Source organism: Solanum stenotomum, unplaced genomic scaffold (assembly GCF_019186545.1).
Source record: "Solanum stenotomum isolate F172 unplaced genomic scaffold, ASM1918654v1 scaffold15836, whole genome shotgun sequence".
Classification (NCBI taxonomy): Eukaryota; Viridiplantae; Streptophyta; class Magnoliopsida; order Solanales; family Solanaceae; genus Solanum; species Solanum stenotomum.
In genome coordinates, this window is record NW_026023753.1 from 2476 (window position 1) to 24723 (window position 22248).

At 35.9% G+C, this 22248-nt stretch overlaps 2 protein-coding genes across 2 annotated transcripts; one reads left to right on the plus strand and one right to left on the minus strand.

The window, feature by feature from the left end:
* The first annotated feature begins 1018 nt into the window (after window positions 1-1018).
* LOC125850291 (VQ motif-containing protein 25-like) lies at window positions 1019-1607 on the plus strand. The gene has a single exon (XM_049530143.1). It carries the CDS (start codon window positions 1028-1030, stop codon window positions 1547-1549), a length of 522 nt encoding a protein of 173 aa, XP_049386100.1. The 5' UTR covers window positions 1019-1027; the 3' UTR covers window positions 1550-1607.
* Window positions 1608-3182: 1575 nt separating this feature from the next.
* Window positions 3183-12887, minus strand: LOC125850292 (probable plastid-lipid-associated protein 13, chloroplastic). Its single transcript, XM_049530144.1, has 7 exons — window positions 12809-12887; window positions 10068-10312; window positions 5771-5862; window positions 5213-5309; window positions 4113-4329; window positions 3747-3799; window positions 3183-3456 (listed from the first exon to the last, which is right to left on the minus strand). Exons 1-7 carry the CDS (start codon window positions 12885-12887, stop codon window positions 3367-3369), a joined length of 873 nt encoding a protein of 290 aa, XP_049386101.1. The 3' UTR covers window positions 3183-3366.
* Window positions 12888-22248: the final 9361 nt, after the last annotated feature.

The following is a 22248-nucleotide window of genomic DNA, read 5'->3' on the forward strand; positions in this document are numbered from 1 at the left end:
CACCTAATCTTAACTGCTTTTTCATATTATGATAAAAAAGTCAATTTCCCCAAATTTGGGAGAAAAACAAATTGTTTTTTAATACTACATGCATGTGCCAACTACCAATTAGTGGTGGAAGCCATTTCTTGATATTTCAACAAGTTAGCCACTATGTTTTTTATACTAATCATAGAAAAAATCACATTAATTATATACATCATATGATACAATTATATGATTTTAATAAATGAATAGGGTCAATCTTGTAATTCTAAGTAATGATTTCTCCTTGATAGACATTGTTTTTACATATAATATATGATCATGGGATTGGGAACCACCAAAGGTTGTGGTTATGAAATTAAATGGTACGTACTCCTACATCCTAAATTATAGATGTCACGTTCGAGTTTTGAATATGAAGTCACTGTTACTAGAGAATGTTTTACTCCAAAGTGAATTTTTTCGATGTGAATTCAAATTAATTGCCCTCAAGCGCATTTTTTTCGATGTGAATCTAAATTAGTCACCCCAAAGCAGATTTTTTCGACGTGAATCCAAATTAGTCTTCTTAAAGCAGGTACTAGACATCGATAAAAAAAACCAAAAAAATATGATTGTCATAAAATGATAAATACTCTTTCACTCTTAACTAAATGTTTCATGTTTAATCGTCTTTCATAAAGAGCATTTACCTCCATCACGAATTCAAATTCATCAACCCTAAAGCGAAATACCGAACATCGAATAGAAAAACAAACCAAAAGAAATCATTGGGGGACCATTTAGTTCAATTATTTATTGACTATCTCTCCCTTTGTACTACGTCAGAAAAGGGTTCATCCAATCCTTGCCTCAAACGTACATCTTGTTTTTCTTCTTAAATTTTCTCCATTGTCCAACAAATTTAACATAAAAAAAAATAATTAAAAAAAATCCTCTATTTTAAAAAAAAATTAATTCCCCTATATATAACCTTATTATAACTTCCTTCTATCTCAATCATATTCTATATCTCATTTTCTCCACAAAAATTACACTAAACATGATGTACAACATAACACAAAAACAAAACCAAATTTCAAGAACAAGTCCATCAACACCTCTAAATATGTTGAACAAAAATTCACAAAATATATCCAAATTGAAACCAAAAATTCGAATAATTCATATATTTGCACCTGAGATTATCAAAACAGACGTAGCGAATTTTCGAGAACTTGTTCAAAGACTCACAGGGAAGCCATCAGAGATCAAGAAAAGATCAAGAATTAGTAGTACTAAGAAATTAGTTCCAACAAAATTGGAATTAATTAAAGGTGGATATAATTGTAATTATCCATCAGAGTTAATTATGAGAGAAAAGATTAAAGGTGAAGAACAAGAAGATATATGGAGAAATGCTAATTATGGTGGAGGGTTTTTGGGTGGATTTCAAGAATTTGATGGTTTTATGCAAGATTTTAATCAAATTCCATTACTCCCTTTGGATACTAATAATACTACTAATCATCATTTGGATGGTTATGGAGAATCTCCACTAGCTATTCAGATAAGTGATACGTGAATTGCTCAGAAAAAATTGATTTGATAGACGGATTGAGATGATTCGTGAGACAGTTCGATTTTCTATAGACCTATGATTTAGCTTGAGAGAGGAATTTAATTTGATTTATTGGTGTTAGGCTAATGAGTGGTATTAATTTGTTTAATTTTTCTAATTTTTTTTGGTTGTTTCATTGTTTTTTTAGAGTTTAACTTAATTAATTAGTCTTATTGGTTAATCCAATTCTTGATCATTATTCCCAATCTTCTTTTCTGGATAATTAAATCATGTTGAAGTAGCTTCAATTATGTTAAGATTAAGAACATTATTGTATTAGTATATATATACTCACTACATTTCAGTTTATGTAACGTATTTTTTTAGCTTATTTGAAAAAAAATTGATATACGTTTAAATTTAGAAACGATTAATTTTATACTTCTCATTTTATTCTTAATAAAAAACTTTTATAGGTCGAGAGTCTATCGAAAACAATCTCTCTACTTGTGTCTTCATAAGGTAGGGGTAAGACTCCGTACATCTTGTTGTTTTTGTTCCATTTGGATACATTTTATTACTTAATCACTAGTTTGTTTTGTTTCTTCCATGTAGACCTTTCTTGAAGTATATATAATATAATATAATATAATATAAATTCTCATCTTACATTAACAAGTATCTGCAATTTGGCAAACCATCAAAATAAACATTAGAAAATGATATTACTTCTATTATAAGTTTCACACATTTCTTTTCTTATATAATACTCGATCCGGTTTATTTTATGACTGTTAATTTAACTGAACATAAAATTTAAGAACGTAAAAAATATTTTTTTTTGAATCTAATCGTCTTAGATTATGATTGTTTGGATTCTGATAGCTCTATCATAATTAAGTTTCACTTAGTGATAAATAATGATTAATATTTAATACTCACAATGCAAACGGCAAATAGAATTTCATCGAATACCTTAATTGCAAACTGATAAACAAATAAAAACAAAAACAAAAAAAAGAATCAATTGAGTTTTACTTTTTGTTTGTTTATTTATGACTGATGAAAGCTGAGATTATGTTACGTAATTGAAATTCTAATGTCTTGTTAGTAGTTTTCATTTTATTTTATTTTTACAAAATAGGTACGTATGTTATTTATAAAAACGACAACTCAGTACATTAAGCTTCTGCTATATTTGAAATTCGAGTAAAGACTGAACTACAAGGACTTGTTAATACGTGAGTTTCTATAAGAGGTTGTTTTTAGAGTTTGAATATGTGACCTTCCGATTCAGGAGAATTTTATTTGTTTTATTGCAAGTTGGAATATTAATATTTACGTTATTGGTACCACAGTCTTACAAGAAGTTTACTTATAGGGTGTTGTTTGATTTTAAACCTTGTTTTAGTTTATATTATCCAAACAATGAAGTGTTAAGTTGGGTTTAATGATCAAGTTGGCAACTATGATGTATACTAATTCAATGAACAATAAAAATTAATTTCGATATTAATGAGTATCATTTAGTAGAAATAAATGGCATAGCCATTCCAGTAATTGTAAATGAGGATCACACAGTCAAACGTCTCTATAACAATTCTTCACTATAACAAGTTAACAACCAAGCTTTTCTCAGAATCGACTTTTTTATGTTATATTTTATCTCTCTATAACAACAACCATCTTTGTAACATCGCGTTCAATGCTCATCATCTTGACATTCAATCTATACAATACTTAGTGAAAAAGATGTAATAACAACATTATGTAGATGTTAAATACAGCATCTGAGGGTGATGAGAGAAATGACCGGGTTTTTTCGGAGAAAGTTGAGCTCCTCAGCTCTCATAATCCAACATTGGTTCTGGATCAGGGACCGGATCCAACCGCGTTAGGACCTCGGGTTCTCCAGCAGTGTTCCTAACTATCTGTTTTCAAACATGAAACAACCAACACCAGAACTTTTCGGTTCAATGCATTAGCATAAGAATTGGCATATCATTTGGGTATACTCGACATATCTTTAGTTTAAGACCACAAGTTCAAAAGTCTTGTTTACTTTCTTAAACTTAGTGCCTAGTCAAAAGCAGACAGACAAAATGAAATGGAGGGACGAGGGAGTATTAATTTTGCAAGACTAATGATTGTGGCTCTGTTTTGGAATTTATAAAAGGATTGCTGCATTTTCCACTAATAGAACTAACAAAAAAGGACTTACCAGTATCTCTTCATCAAGGTAGGAAATTATAATGAATCTTTGAAACGCCTCGCCTGTAGAAAGTAGTACTAACTATTAGATATGACTAGAATAGTAGCATAAATATAAATTTAGGAAAGTTAAGGGCGTCAAATTCGATTGGAAATGCAGCTAGCTGAAAGGGAATGATCAACCAGGAAGAGAAATCTGATTTGAACCAAGTGTATTGGACGGATGCTGTTAACAGGTGAATGAAGAACTCAAAATTCGAGACGAAAATGGGACAGACTAAATGAGATGAAGTGGTAATGTTGAAAAGATAATGGCTCAGACTTTGTCCTTAGTTGATAGCAAAGATTAAATCCGAAAGATATATTAAATGCTTACCAAGAGGAATTTTCAAGCCACGGGACACAGTGTCTCTGATGGGAACAGGAAGTTGTTGGAGAGTGTTAACAGCTTGATCCAAAGCACCCTTTAGTTGCTCAGGCACGATATCCTCATCTACCTTTGGAGTTTCAAATAGCCCTTCAACATATTCCTCTTTCATCCGAAGAGGTCCCTCGACAGAAAACTTGCTGGAGAGAACAAATTTATTTTCGATCTGCATTCCATCATCATTGTATTTATTTCCTGCTAAAATACATGATTGGGATATATGCACCTATCTCTTCATGATAACTAGAACTAATAAAAATGTACGACACAGCACCTTGAGGCCTTGACTAGATTGAGTCGAGCTGGATTAACTTGGTTAAACCAAACAGGGTTAGCTAATTCTTCCTAATTAACCTGAGCAATAGCATTTTGGTTCAGGACCAGTGTGAATCAAAGTATACTCAACCCAACTCAAATTTGCTAAACTAGAGAAACTTATTTAGTAAGTTAAAATGTTCATATGCCAAAGCTGTCAGTGGTGTCGCATGGTCTGCGTTTTAGTGATGCAAAATAGTTAGGTGACTTCTTCCCATCTTCCTAATCCATCCTCAATGAGCAGAGTTATCCGGTACCAGTGAAGAGATGTAACTGATTGGCGGAATAGCTAACATATGCGCAAACAAATGTGATACCATATATTACAGTGGAATCGATTATGCTGCTTTTTGTTTCCTAACAGTAAGTCTATGACACTATTATCAAAACTGTCAAGCTTTATGCACAAGTACATTTTTTATTGCCCATCTCAGGGGGCTAGCAGTGAGCTTACAAAATAACATCCATCAAATGTTTTGACTTGTTCCATCATTTACTATTTGCTTGTTACTAAGCAATTCTCTTTGTTCCTATCTATCCTTTGTTTCTTGAATAGTGTTAGATTACACGAAGCACCGACTATTTAGTTTTAGCACTGCATTGACGAAAACTATAAACAAACTTTGTTGACATTCTTTTCCTTCCACCTTCTAATTAGTGAAGAGAATTTTCTTTTATCTATTTGACCATAGTATATGTTCTACATATGAAACGTAATCACATAGATGAATTACCGAATTCAATAATTTCATGTGTGCAATAGAAGTCCCATATTCATTTCTGATTAGTTGATCTAATTTTGATAAATTTTCCAATGTCGATGGAATTCTCCTGCAATAGCACAATATTCAAACATTAGCAACTATTAGAATCAAACAGAACATCCACTAGAAAGCTAAAGCTCCACCCAAAGATAGCTAAATTAGCTATATCTGAGTATTTTTCATTCCAGTACATGATAATTCGTCTTTTGAGGAAAACTTGAGGTTCTAAAACTAGCAATTCTCTATACCTCATGATATTCAACACAAGTGGATGTAATCCAACAAAAAGAAAAATAGATAGTTGCCCAAATAAAATCCCGGTAGCCAAGAACATCGGGCAATTAGTACTATTTCAAAACTCAATCTACAACACCACTCCAGAACATCTGAACTATTTAAATGAACACAAAGTTTAAATGTGAAGGTTATTTACAGCTAAAATTGCATCTAACATTCAAAACATACAAAATGAAAAGATAGTAATATAAATTGTGAAAGATAGTAATATAAATTGTGATTTTGGAATACCAATAGGGTGAGAGTGATGAACAACAAGAAGGCTTGCATATATAAGTCGAGTTCCTTAATCTATCTCCTTCACAAATAAATCGTATACACTCCTGTAGATTCCCCAATTACTCCAAACGATGTCGAAATTCTTTGAACTATTTCTCCAATTTTAAGACGAAGACAAAGAAGGATTAGGAAAATCACCACCTGCCATCAAAGTAGAGAGACAACGACTTTACCGATTGAAAAACTCGAAAAAAAAGGTTGCAATGGCGAACTATTGGGCGGAAATGATCGAGGAGGAGAGGGAACTAGGGTTTAGGGTTTAATTTCTTCTTTGGAGAAGAACTTTATTTTAGAGTTAAAAGGCTTTCTAACTTAACAGCTGTTGAACCACGTTTAATTTAATTTAGCACTAATCTAGAATTAATAATGAGGACCACGTTTTGCCCACCCACTAAGTTATTTTTCTGCTACTATTAATATAAATTGATTCACTTTGTTAATTTTATATATTACTTTATTATTTTATTATTGAATATTATTTTTTATTATAATTAATAATTAAACTGATATGAAGGGTTATCAATGATTATCTTTTACAAGTTCATTTTTTGTCCAATTATTAATTAGAGGGATCTGATAAGAAATAAAGAAATTGGAGGGAGATTTAAATATTTTGGAGGGACTACAATATTTTAGTGAAACTTCTAGGAATTCTATAATGCAACACTTTAAAGTGTTGTTTTCAGAATTATAAAAATAGTACACTTTAAAAAGTGTAGTCATAAATGAAAATAAGTATTGCCAATTATATCATGATGTGGCAACGCTTATAAAGTGTAGCCTATATCACTAAAGAGCACGCTTTACAAGTGTTGTAAAGATTCGTGTTACCATAATCTAAAAACTAAGGCTACACTTTAGAAGTGTACTCAAAAATATTTTAGACAACAATTTACAAGTGTTGCGCAAATTTAATGTGGCCTTAGGCCTTAAATGTTGTAGTGGGTGAAATTCCCTACTTGGAGGAAAAATCACTTAGGAATATCTAACTTAGAAACTTTGCATGTAAAACACTAGGAAAGCATTACTATTATTAGGATTACCGCATTAAGAGCTTGTGGGGAACACACATACTCTAGTTTCTTTCTCTTATTGATAAACCAAAGTGTGAATTGTGTTTACTTTTTACTTAAGCATTCTAAACTGTTACTTATTTACAAAATCCCCCCTGTGTACTTTCCTCAGAAATAAGTTGACTAAACGGATATAATAGTGAGTTAAAGTTAAGTCTAAACCATATTCCTAATGGGATCGACCCCAACCTACAAGTTGGGTTCTTTTACTTGATAACGATAGCTTATACTTCTTTAGGGAGGTGTAATTTGAGTGTATCAACTATAGACTTGAACTAAGTCTTGAGTAAATGAGTAAGTTTCACGACCCATGGGTACACCCTAGACCTAACATGGCATACAAGACCCTGAGAGGCCTCATATAAGTGATTTAGCTTTCATAGTCAACATAATAGAAAATCAGTAAAATTGTGAAATATTTTCAACACAATCAAAGTTTTATATAACGAAGTGGACGTCTCATACAATTGTCTCACAACCATCTAATACAAAGAGTCATTAGGACTCAACCCATCCAATAATGTTCAAAACATGAAATCAAAGGAACATACGAAAATGGTGGCCAAATCCTCGAATTCTGTGAGGACTCACCAATATTCAAGTCTCGCCTTTACTAAGATCCTAGCCATGGGGATGAGAGTCGGGAACGGTGGACCCTACATTTGAATAAGAAATATAGGCAAGAGTATGCGTTACTACAAGAATGTACTAAATATGATAGCTTGCATAAACATCAACATAACCATATGAGTTATATAATATATGTCATAAAGCATAATCAATGCACATATAGATCAATTCATGCTATAAGGAATACTTCTTAAAGTAACCTCAAAGCATACTTAGCCAAGACATGGGTAATCCTCCAGTAGTCTTACTCATCATAGAAGGTAACCTTAGCAATCATCCAATCCCATCACCTATCATTCTCATCTTTAGCTTATCTTTTATAGACATGGGGAATCACCTCCTTGCCTTCCTATAAAGGCTAATGGGTAGTCACCTCTTGCCTTACATATATGGTCATGGGCACTCGCCTTCATGTCCATCTTATGGGATCATAGGTACTCGCCTCCATTCCCAACATCAATGACACGGGTACTCGCCTCCACATCATTCTTTAAGGAGTCATGGGTACTCACCTCCATGTCCTTTCATTATAAGATATGGGTACTGGCCTCCACATCTTTCAATATAAGATATTGGCACTCGCCTCCACATCTTTCAATATAAGAGATCATGGGTATTTGCATCGATGTACAACATTAGGGAATAATGGTAGTCGCCTCTTACTCTCCTTTAAGGAATATGGGAAATCGCCTCAAATCCTTCTTAATTAGAGGTAATGGGTAATCACCTCTTGCTTAATTTATTTCTTAGCATTTTAGGTGAGCAATCCTTTCAACCTAGAATCATTCAATGTGAGAAATCCTTTCACATTCATACTGAAGAAAATTATGTGGGAACTATTCCTTCTACAAGAATTATATCAATAATCAACAATTCATATCATAAGCTTTACTGTCAAAGAACTACATCTCATAATCATCATATATGCTTCACTCTCAAAGCAATGTATATAATAATTATCATATATGCTTCAATGTCAAAGCAATTCTAATGTATCTCATCAATCCTAAAAGAATACATCTAAACCTAGAAATTCTCCTTTCATGGCATCAAACCCATTTACATCAATTTCAACCTAGAAACATGGGTTAAGCATGGGTACATGTGAATTCATCCTAAAAATATGTAATCCTATCAATTCAATCATAAACAACCATAATCCACTCAATTGGATCAACATTCATTAAGACCCACAACATTAGAAGAAAACCCGAACTCAAATTGGGGAATTTCTACTTTTCAATTTGGGAATCTTGGGGGCTCCATGGATGAAATAGCATCATACCTTGATATCAAAGACCACAATTGCTTGAGGAATGGAGACTTGACCTTGATCCTAGCTTGACCTCTTTCTTCTTCTTCTTCAAGTTCTAGAGAGAGAAATATTTGAAAGGAAGAACTTGGGATTTCTTTTGGGTTTGGAAATAATGACTTGAATGGGTGAGTTTTGGGGTTAAAATCACTTAATTATATAGGGGTCTTAGGCTTGGGTAAAACAACATAGTATTAATTTAATTAAAATGGGAAAAGACCCAAAAACCCCTTAACTAGAACTATCGAACAACTTTCACGAGTGGCATCACGGCTCGTCAAGGACTTCACGCCCCGTAGTGTTGCCCGTGGTCCTTGACCAGTGGCTAAGCATTGCCACCACTCAACACCTAAAACCTAACTCATGACCACGACCTCATCCACGACTCGTGGTGGCCATCACTAGGTGTCAAGTGGCTCGTGAGAGAGTCTTGAGTTTTGGGAAGTTTAGGCTAGTTACTGCCTCGCTCACCACACCCCTCACTACGACCCAAGGTCCCCACCACGAGGCGTCATGGTGGTCGTGGGAGATGAGCACAACTTGGTGAAGGTTGCCCAAGCTCACTTGCTTGATTCTTGCCCTCTCCCTTAGCCCTAGCATAGCCTACTAGGTTCTGAGGTATTACATTATCTCCCCATTGGGAACATTCGTCCTCGAATGGAATTCTAGACACCTTATGAAAGAAAAGACTCAATACTAGCAGCCTATCATACATGCAATCTCATCTAAATGCACAACTCAAAGAGGAAACATTGACTCCAAGCTAAACATACTCAATGCACTATACGCAAGGTAGGAACTAGACCTAGCAACCCAATATGGATGAAATTTCTAAATTTCTCATTCTGAAGGAGGAACTACCATCTCCTAGCTAAAAGCATGCTCAACACAGTCTCATGGAGCCTATATGCAACTTATTCTCGAAAGCATAGCTAAAGCCTGTTCAACAATTCATCTCATGAAGTCTATAGGCACTAAATGTACAACAACATGAGGAAAATCAATCATGTAAACTCATTTTCTTTCAAAACACAAGTTTTTCATGAACATTCATGACATAAGGAAATCATGGGAATATCTCAAAACATGACACCCAAAACAAAGAACAAACCATGCGGAATTCATTACCTCAAGCTAGAGTAGGAGTAGAAGGAAAAAGATAAGAATATCGGGACATCATATCAGCCTCGGACTCCCAAGTAGAACCCTCAACTAAATGATTCCTCCATAATACTTTCTTCGAAGCAACTTCCTTGTTTCTCAATTTCTTAACTTTTCGATCTAAAATCTCAGTCGGAATTTCCTCATAAGAAAGATTTTCATAAACTCCAAAACCGTCTAAGAGAACTATAGATGTCGGATCTCCAACACACTTTTTCAACATAGAGACAGGGAAAACCAGATGCACGGATGCGAAATGATTAAGAAAATCAAGCTCATAAACAACTTTACCAACACGCCTCAAAATCTGATATGGGCCTACATAACGGGGACTAAGCTTTCCTTTATTCCCAAATCTCATCACACCTTTCATTGGTGAGATTTTGAAGTAAACCCAATCATAAATATTAAACTCAAGATCTCTTCTTCTAACATCGTCATAGGACTTTTTTTGACTTTGGGCTGTTCTCAACCTTTCTCTAATTAGTCGGACTTTCTCCATAGCCTCATGATCTAACTGGGGCCCTATCAAGGCAACCTCATTAACCTCAAACCAACCTATATGAGATCTACACCTCCTACCATAAAGAGCCTCAAATGGAGCCATACCACTACTAGAGTGATAACTATTATTATAAGCAAACTTAATCAATGGCAAATGATCATCTCAATTTCCCTTGAAATCGATGACACATGCTCTCAACATATCTTCCAAAGTTTGGATAGTTCGGTCTTCTAGCCCATCGGTTTGTGGATGAAAATTTGTGTTAAGCTTAACTTTAGTGTCAAAACCCTTTTGGAAAGACTTATAAAACTTAGAATTAAACTAAGTACCTCTATCCGAGATAATCGACAAGGACACTCCATGAAACCTTACCATTTCCATCAAATAAAACTTACCATAGTCTTCCACCGAGTAAGAAACTTTGATGGAATTAAAATGGGCCAATTTCGTCATTCGGTCTACTATAACCCAAATAGAATCATGTTATCGTCGAGTGTGAGGAAAACCAACTATGAAGTCCATATTCAAAACATCCCACTTCCAAGTAGGAATACTAATATCTTGAGATAAAACTCCCGGTTTTTTATACACAACTTTCACTTGTTGGCAATTCAGACACTTAGCTACGAATCCCATAATATCCTTCTTCATCCGATTCCAAAAATAGGCCTCCCGCAAATCACGGTACATCTTGGTGGCTCTCGGGTGAATAGAATATCGAGAACTATGGGCTTCTGACACAATTTGATCCCTCAATTCATCGACATTCGGAACACACAAATGACCTTGATATCTAAGCCTAAATGCACTTTCTAAGTACCATTTCTTTCAATTCTACTAATGTCGGATCAAGACATTTCTTAGCTTTCACATCTGTCAGAAAAGACGATTTTGAATCATTATGAACCCTAACACCACCCTTAGTAGAGTCTATCAACCGAACACCCATTCAAGCCAATATATGAACATTTAGTACCAATTCTTTTTTTCTTCTTCTATATTGCAACACTACCCATGGATAGCAGGCTAAGAGCATCCGCTACTACATTCGCCTTAACAGGGTGATAGAGAACACTCATATCATAATCCTTAAGTAACTCAAGCCACTTTCTTTGGAGAAGATTTAGGTCCTTTTGTTTATACACCTATTGTAGGCTCTTACGGTCGGTGAACACATCTACATGAACACCATACAAATAATGCCTCAAAATCTTTAAGGCAAAACTACCGCCCTTAATTCAAGATTGTGGGTAGGATAATTCTTCTCATGAATCTTAAGTTGCCTTGAGGCATAGGAAATAAATTTTCCATTTTGCATAAGCACACATCCTAACCCAATTCATGAGGCATCACAATAAACAACAACACTTTCCATCTCTTCTGGTAAAGTCAACACCGAAGCAGAAGTAAGTCTATCTTTCAATTCTTGAAAACTCTTTTCACATAATTCACACCATATGAACTTGGATTTCTTTTGAGTCAAAGTTGTCAATAGAGAGACAATAGAAGAAAACCCCTCAACAAACCTTCTGTAATAACCAGCTAAACCCAAGAAACTTCTAATGTCCAAAGGGGATAAAGGTCTAGGCCAACTCTTGACTGCATCCATTTTCTTAGGATCTACCTTAATACCCTTACTTGATACAATATGGCCAAGAAAAGTTATAGACCTTAGCCAAAACTCACACTTGCTAAACTTTGCAAAGAGTCGTTGGTCCTTGAGAATTTGCAACACAATCCTTAAATGATTTGTGTGGTCATCCACTCTTCTCGAATAAATCAATATATCATCAATGAACACAATTACAAACATATCAAAGTATTGTCTAAACACCATATTCATCAAATCCATAAATGCGCCGGAGCATTAGTCAAACAAAATGACATCACCAAAAACTAATAATGACCATACCAGGTTCTAAAAGCCATTTTTCAAATATCGTCTTCTTTCACCCTCAATTGTTGATAACCCGATCGAAGGTCAATCTTAGGTGAGTATCTCACTTCATGGAGTTGGTCAAGTAAATCATCTATTCTTGGAAGAGGATACTTATTCTTAATGGTCATCTGATTAAATTGCCGATAGTCAATACACATTCGAAGTGAACACTCTTTCTTCTTAACAAACTAAACTTGAGCAGTCCATGGAGAGATACTCGGTCAGATGAAACCCTTATCCAATGAATCTTTCAATTGTTTGTTTAATTCTTTAAGTTCTACGAGACCCATTTTATAATGAGGAATAGAAATAGGCTGTGTAATTAGAAGAAAGTCAATACCAAAATCTATTTCCCTTTCTGGAGGAATACCGGGTAGATCATCTGAGAACACTTCTAGATACTCATTAAAAACAGGGACAAAGTCAAGAGTAGGGTTTTCGGAATCCATATCGCTCACCTAACTAGATGGTACATACAACCCTTAGAAATCATCCTCATAGCTTTAAGACAAGAGATAAACTGACTTATAGGCATAGAATTTCCCCCCTTCCAGTCTAGGATAGGCTCATTTGGAAATTTAAATCTGACTACACGGGTTCTCCGATCAATAGACGCATAACAGGAGTGCAACCAATCCATACCTAGAATACCATCAAAATCTAGCATATCAAGCTCTACCAAATCAACAAGAGTAACTCTATGGGATAGGGAAACAAGACACTTTCTATAGACCCTCTTAGCAACAATAGAATCAGCAACATGTGTAGAGATAGAAAAAGGATCTAACAACACATCAGGGAGCACATAAAATCTCATAGCCACATATGGCGTCACAAAAGACAAAGAAGCACCGGGATCAAGTAAAGCATAAACATTAAGTTGAAAGACTTTCAACATATTGGTAACCATATTGGGAGAACCCTCTTGTTCACCATGAGTCTGAAGTGCATAGAACCTATTTTTCTTTTGAACACTAGCACTCGAACCAGTTGGACCTGATGAAGGATAGGGTTGATCCCTATGAAGACTATCTTCCTCATTCTTAGCAACTCAAAGACAATCCCTTTTCTTGTGATCCTTCTTACCACAACCAAAACAACCATTGGAACCCGCTAAACATTTACCTATATGGTTTCTTCGACACACAATTAGACAAAGAAGGCCCATTACCACCTCTTTGGATTTTATCGTTAGACACCCTCTCTTCGTTGATCTTAGGAATATTTGAAGAACCTTTCTCGAAAATCCTTCGTCGATACTTAGGACCACCATGTCTATCTGACCTAGCACAAGTGAAATTACCATCACCGGTTCTAGACCTCTTATTCTCCCTAGATCTTTCCTTAAGTTTCTCCTCTTCAATCTGTTGGGCATGAGTCAAAAGACGAGGAATATCCATGTCGTGGACAAGCATAGTCGTACGACACTCTTTTACTACTAATTTAGACACACCCAAAACAAACTTGCTCATCCTTGCCCTAAAGTCGACAACTATAAAAGGAGCATATTTCGACAATTCAGTAAATCTCAAAGCATAATCTTTCACACATATATTTCCTTGTCGAAGATAAATGAACTCAAGCACTTTTGCCTCTCTCATCTCAAGATGAAAGAATCTATCACGAAAAGTGAACTTGAACCTTTCCCATTCTAGGGGACCCGCATCTACCGGTCTTATTTCATTCCATTGGTTGATCCAAATTTGAGAAACCCCATTAAGTTGATAAGTGGCCAATTTCGCCTTTTCCACCGAAGTCACTCCCATAATAGACAAAATCTTGTAAACCTCATCAATGAACTCTTGAGCATCTTCCTCAACCTTAGAACCATAGAATTCTGAAGGATTCATCCTAGTGAAGTCCCTCACTCTAGATCCCGTCGTACCCACATTTGGGTTCATGGGGTTCAAAACCTCCCTATTGTCTTGGGCCATCAAGACTTGATCCAACACTTGAATAGTAGTCCTAAACTACGCATTAGTCACTTTCTCGGCCAAAGGGTCGACCGGAGCTTGAGGAGCATGAGGAGGAGCTCCTTGATCAATCACTTCTCCCTCGGTCCTTCTAGAAAAAGTTCTTCGAGTAGTAATATCCTATAGACCATCGGGTAAGGATTAGGAAAGAGACCTTATAGAGTTAAACTCTATCATACGACTTAGAGTAATGAAGAAGTGAAGTTTCCAACACATCTTGTAGTCTTTTATTCATAAATGTGGCACACTTCACACTCATGAACAAATGTCAAGACCCAGGGGTACCCCCTAGATGTAACATAGCGTAAAGAACCACGAAGGACACCATACAAGCCATTTAGTCCTCATAACATAAGAAATTGAACAATAAGAGTAATACAATAGTCCAAGTCCAATTCATTTTTGTAAAATGAAAAGTGGAAGTCTAAACTCTTGTCTCATCATAGCCATCTAATACAATAGAATGAAATCAGGCATGTCCCATACATCATGTCCAAAAAAGAAATACATGAAAGAAACAAAAACAACAAAGTTTGTCCTTGAAGTAGGAGGACTCACCAATGCTCGAGAATTAATTAAATCACAAACTAGCCACGAAACTGAGCACCCTGAATATCATACTAGACATTAGAGAAAAATGTAGGCAAGAGTATGCGTTAGTATAAATCAATGTACCAATTATGATTGCCATGCATAAAAACATTTTAATCATTCTAAAAAGGGACATTTCATTTTATGACATACAATTGACCAAGTTAAACATCATACAAAAGAGTTATAAAACATAAGTCTTAAATCATGGTCAACGCAAGCTAACTTCATCTATAAAATCTTTGAACTCATATACGACACTTCTTGAAGTAACCTTAGTTCATTATTACTTGTTGGGGAAATTATCCTTAACTGACATAGAGAGCATGTGAGCTATGACATGGATCCAGTGTCTACCCCACACCGAAAATGGGTATCCTACTTGCCGATGATAGAACCTCAAACTTCTAGCTGAAGTGGATCTACTAGCCAATCAACCTACGGGGGCACATAGTTATGGAATAAGGAGATTGCTACTAGAAACCCCACCTCTACTACGGGGGAGCTTCTATCTTATGAGATTACTTTGGAAACCCGGCCTCTACTAAGGGACAACTTCCATCTCACTGTAAATATCCACTCCGTGATAAGCATAAATTCTCACGAAATAGTCATTTCTTAATTGACTTTATTACTCATGAATAGGTTCCCTTGGACAACCAATTCAAGCTAGGTTCATCAATATATCTCATTGTTTTTTATTCATTTAGGTGAGAAAGCCTTTAAACCTAAGAATCATTTCTATGAGAGAAAACCTTTCAAATCATGCTAGTTATGTGTTTAGTGAGAATACCCTTTCACCACACAACATCATCATAATTGGTACTTTACTCTCAAAGCACCCTTAAAACATTTGTATAGATTTCATAAAACCATGCATAAGTCCATTATTTACCTCTTGAGGTCCAAACCCACTTTCAATCATCAACTCTTATAGAACATAGGCTAGATATGGATTTCATCATAATACATATAAGCTTGCAATACATGCTTAATTTCATAAAACTCTTCCTTCAAGATCAAAATCCTACATCATATGATTCATAGCTTGAAAACATGAGGATTACATGGGTTCAAGGGGAAATCATCATAAAATCATCATGTATCATCAATTCATGTATAATAGATCATAATAAAATCATTAAAATCAATAATAAAGAGAACCCATGATAATTGATGAAAACCCTAACTCAATTGGGGAATTCTACCTTTTGAAATAGAGAGATTTAGTGTCACGACCCAGGGGTACACCCTAGAAGTAACATGGCACATAGAACCTCTAAAATAACCATGTAAGCCACTTAGCATATCATAACATAAAGAATTAGAATAATAAGAGTAAAAATGCATGTAAGTCCAAAAGTTTCATAAAAGCAAAGCAGAAGTCTAACTTGTCTCAAGTAGCCCTCTATTACAATCGAGTATCAAATAGGGTCATAGCCCTTACAACAAAAATTCGAAAGTCTAGTACAACAAAAGAAAGGAATTACAAGATATCACTCATCCTTGAATTGGTGAGGACTCACCACAAGAAAGGAGAATAGTCGATCCAAGCTTTGACCAAGAAGGAAGATCACTTCAAACACTGGACCCAACACTTATAGAAAAAATGTAGAAAATATGGGTTAGTACAAGAATGCACTAAGTATGATAGTCATGCATAAAAATCCTTGAAATCATGCTAAAAGGGAACATTTAGTTGAAAAGCATTCACTTTACCAAGTTTAAGATTCATCATAAAGATTAATGCAAAAGCATGACTCATAAGCATATTCAGCATATAAGTCATCATATCATAATGGAAACATACCATAAATGCCCTTAAAGCATCCTTGTGAAATGCATGAATAAGATCCCATAATCCTACCCATATTAGAAAAAGCTTCTTGATTAACTATAGTTCATACCTCATATTCTTGTTCATACTATCATAATGAGATTAGCCTTAACCGACATAGACCATGTCAGTTTAAGCATGGAATCCCTTGTCTACGCCATAGTGAAAAGGGGTTGTCCTACTTGCCTAAGGTAGAACCAAACACTTAGCTTAGGTGGATCCACTAGCTAAAGACATATATGGGCATACAGTTTATGGGATAAAGAGATTGCTTCTAGAAACCCGGACTCAACTAAGGTAGAAGATTTCCATCTCCTGAGATACATACTTTGGGAACCCAAACTCCACAGAATTGAGGAGAAAAGATGGATCCTTTATCTCCCTCTTATTTTGAGTTCTAGAGAGAATATTTTGAAAAGGGTTCTGGTTTGTGATTTGGGGATTTAGGAATTATGATTTGGATGAGTTACTTTAGGTGTATAAAATACTTTATATAGTTAATTTATTTTAGTTCAAAACGACACCACTTAATCGTTAATTAAAAAGGAAAACCCCAAAACACCCCTCCACTTAACTACCAAAAGGCAGTTTCCAACCCTCACCCACGATCACCATCAACGGATCGTGGTTGGACCCACAACTCGTGCTGGTGAATCGTGGTTTGGGGTTTGGGGCTTGAAATGGGGGGCTTGACCTACGGAACCAAGCCATGTGGCATGGACCCATCCACGAGACATGGGTCCTACCCGTGGCTACTGCCTTAGGTATATTCCAAGGAGACCTCACCCACACTGCCCACCTACAGTGCATGGGTCCATCCACGTAGCGTGGGTGGTCTCGTTGGTGGTGCTGGTTTTGGGCAATTCTAGGGTTCTCCTCAAGGACCCATGGTTGATCCTTGGAGGTCGTATCTTGACGTATTAACCCAAAAACATATATATTTAGTACTGGGAGTTATTTACGACTCTAACCCTTAGTCTACATATTTTCGAAATGTTACAGTATATCCACCTTGGGAACATTCATCATCAAATGACGATCTAGACACCTAACAGAATTAAAGACTAAAGACTACCAGCCCATCATGCATGAAACATCAAAATAATGCACAATTCAAAGGAGGAAACATTAACTCCTTCTCAAAACATAGTCAATGTAATACAAGTAACTAGGAACTACATCTAACAACCCAAAATGTAGGGAACTCAATATTTCTCATATTCATAGGAGGAATTGCCTTCTCCAGCCTAAATAATGCTCAATACAACATCATGGAGCCAATATGCAATTACTCTCAAAAGCATACTAAAGCATGTTCATCAACACATCTTATGAAGTCTAATAGGCAACTCATACCAAATGCACAACAACATGAATAACATAAATCATGAAAACTCACTTTCTTACTAAATCATGAATTTCATAAGGAATATGCATAACATAAGGAAATCATGGAAAAACTCATATAACACACCTGACTTCCAAAACACTAAAACTCAAGAGGAACTAATTATGTCAAACTTGAATAGGGGTAGAAGGAAAGAGATGAGGATATTGGGACTTCATATCTTCCTCGACCTTCCAAGTAGCACTCTCAACTAAATGATTTCTCCACAAAACCTTCACGAAAGCTACTTCCTTGCTTCTCAATCTCTTGACTTGCTGATCTAGGATCTCTACCAGAACATCTTCATAGGAAAGGCTTTCATCAACTCCCAACCCTTCTAGGGGAATAATGGACATTGGATCCCCAATACACTTTTTAAGCAAGGAAAGATGAAATACTGAATGAACCGGGGCCAACTCCTTTGGCAAATCCAACTCATAGGCAACTCTCCTAATACACTTCAAAATTTGATATGGGCCTACATATAGGGGACTAAGTTTCCCTTTCTTTCCAAACCTCATCACACCCTTCATGGGTGAGATTTTCAAATAGACCCAATCATTAACTTCAAATTCTATATCCCTCCTTCTCACATCGGCATAAGATTTTTGTCTACTTTGAGCCGTTGTCAATCTCTCTCTAAGGAACTGAACCTTCTCAATAGCTTCACAATCCGATTGGGGACCAATAAGAGCAATTTCACCTACCTCAAACTAACCAACTGAGGACCTACATCTCCTACTATACAAGGCTTAAAAGGGGACCATACCAATACTAGAATGATAACTATTATTGTAGGCAAACTCTATCAATGGTAAGTGGTCATCCCAATTTCCTTTAAAATCTATCACACATGCCCTCAACATGTCCTGCAAGGTCTGAATGGTGCGTTCCGCTTGACCATCCATTTGGGGGTGGAAATTTGTGCTAAGCTTCACCTGAGTACCAATCCCTTTATGGAATGACTTCCAAAAGCGTCAAGTAAATTGATTACCCCGATCCGAAATGATAGGTGAAGGAACTCCATGTAACTTCACTATCTCCCTTATATACAGATTGACATAGTCTTCCACCAAATGATAAACCTTGATAGGAATAAAGTGGGTTGATTTTGTCTTCTAGCTACAATGACCCAAATAGAATCATGTTGCCTTCGGGTACAAGGCAAACCCACAATAAAATCCATATTCACCTCTTCCCATTTCCAAGTGGGAATTGGTATATCTTGCATAAAGCCTCTTGGCCTTTGATGCTCAACCTTAACTTGTTGGCATTTGGGACATTTGGTTACAAATCCTGCAATATTCTTTTTCATATTATTCCACCAATAGAATTCCCATAAATCACGGTACATCTTGGTGGCTCCCGGATGAATAGAATACCGACAACTATGAGCCTCCTCTAAAATTTGTTCCCTCAACCTATCTACATCAGGAACGCATAATCGAACTTGGTACCTAAGTACATTATCTCCCCCTTGGGATAAATCCCTAAATGAACCATGTAAGAGACTTAGCATATCATAACATAAAGAATTAGAATAATAAGAGTAAAAACACATTTAAGTCCAAAAGTTTCATAAAAGCAAAGCAGAAGTCTAACTAGTCTAAATTAGCCATCTTTTACAATTGAGTATCAAATAGGGTCACAACCCTTACGAGAAAAATCCAAAAGTCTAGTACAATGAAAGAAATGAACTATAAGATATCACTCATCCTCGAATCGGTGAGGACTCACCACAAGCAAGGAGAATAGTCGATCCATGCTTTGACCAAGAAGGAAGATTACCTCAAACAGACCCTACACTTATAGAAAAAATGTAGAAAATATGGCTTAGTACAAGAATGCACTAGGTATGATAACCATGCATAAAATCCTTGAAATCATGCTAAAAAGGGACATTTAGTTGAAAAGCATTCACTTTACCAAGCTTAAGAATCACCATGAAGATTAATGTAAAAGCATGAGTCATAAGCATAGTGAACATATAGGTCATCATATCATAATGGAAACATACCATAAATACACTTAAAGCATCCTTGTGCAATGCATGAATAAGATCACATAATCGTGCCCATACTAAGGAAAACTTCTTGAGTAACTACAGTTCATACCTCATATTCTTTTTCATACTATCATAATGGGATTAGCCTTAACCGACATAGACCATGTGAGCTTAATCATAGAATCCGGTGTCTACCCCACACCGAAAAGGGGTTGTCCTACTTGCCTAAGGTAGAACCAAACTCTTAGCTTAAGTGGATCTACTAGCTAAAGAACTATGTGGGCACGGAGTTTACGGGATTAGGAGATTGCTTCTAGAAAGCCGGACTCAACTAAGGTAGAAGGTTTCCATCTCATGAGATACATACTTTGGGAACCTGGACTCCACTAAGGTAGAAATAACTCATTTGGAAAGCCGGACTCAACTAGTGTAAAAGATTTCAAGGGGAAGCCGGACTCAACTAATGTATAAGCTTCCATCTCATATTCATATCCACTCGGTGCTAAGAATTAATTCCCATATATTATCTATTAAGTCTTGACTTAAGTTCGTATTCATGGAAGAATTTCTTGACATTAAAACCAACATAATTCATACTATATCTCATAGATTCAATAGGTGAGACTAGTCTTCCAATCTTAGAATAACTACATGTGACAAACCTTTCACATCATATCATACTAATGCATAAGTGTGTACATAAGGAGAATCTTTCAACAATACAACACCTAGATCATAGTCATAATCACTTTACTCTCAAAGTGTTCATAAAGCATTTATTTCGATCTCATAATCATGCATAATTCATATACTTTGCCCTTTTAGGACCATCTATCACATTCCATCAACACATCTAGAATTACGACATTTAGACATGGATGATAACATAATTCAAGTAGTTTTATTACTACATGCATAATTCTATCATATTCTACTTGCATGAAGCAATATCCCCACAATTAGATCCAATTTAGGAAAATAAGGAAACTCATGGATTCTTCGGAAATTCAATATAAAAACAGTGATAAATCATCAATTTGATTATAATATAAAGCAATTAAATCATTAGAATCATTTTTGCAGTGAATCCATCACTTGGAGTAAAACCCTAGCTTTTGGGGAAAGATACAAGTTTTGAAATTGAGTTTGGAGGAATCCCTGGATGAGAACTATCCATGAATGAAGGACTACCATACCTTGATGAAGAGTTACCATGAAATTGAGGAGAAAATATGGATCCTTCAACCCTAGCTTCACCTTTCTTTTACTTCTTCCTTGGAGTTCTAGAGAGGAAATTTTGAAAAGAGTTTTGGTTTGTGATTTGGGGATTTAGGAATTATGATTTAGATGAGTTTGTTTAGGTGTATAAAATACTTATATAGTTAGTTTATATTAGTGCAAAATGACACCACTTAATAGTTAATTAAAAAGATAAACCCCAAAACACCCCTCCACTTAATTGTAAAAAGGTAGTTTCCATCCCTCACCCACGACCAACCATGAACGGACCGTGGTTGGACCCACGACCCATGTTGGTGAACCGTGGTTCGGGGTCTGGGGCTTGACCTACGGAACCAAGACACGTGCCATGGACCCATCCACGAGGCATGGGTCCTGCCCGTAGCTAGTACCTTAGGCGAATTCCAAGGAGACCTCACCCACGCTACCCACCTACAGGGCGTGGGTGGTCTCGTGGGTGGTGCTGGTTTTAGGTTGTTCTAGGGTCATCCTCAATGACCCATGGTTGGTACTTGGGGGGTTGTACCTTGATGTATTAACCCAAAAACATATATATTGAGTAGCAGGAGTTATTTACGACTCTAACCCTTACGTTAGGCTCTAGTTTAGTGTGCAAATTTCGGGAATGTTACATTTAGGAACTCCATGGATGAAAACTATCATACCTTGACTCCAATTGTTAGACTTCAATGGAGGAATTGGAACCTTAGCTTGAAACGTAGGTGAACCCTTCTTGTTCTTCAAGTTTCTAGAGAGAGAATATTTGGAGAGGAATTTG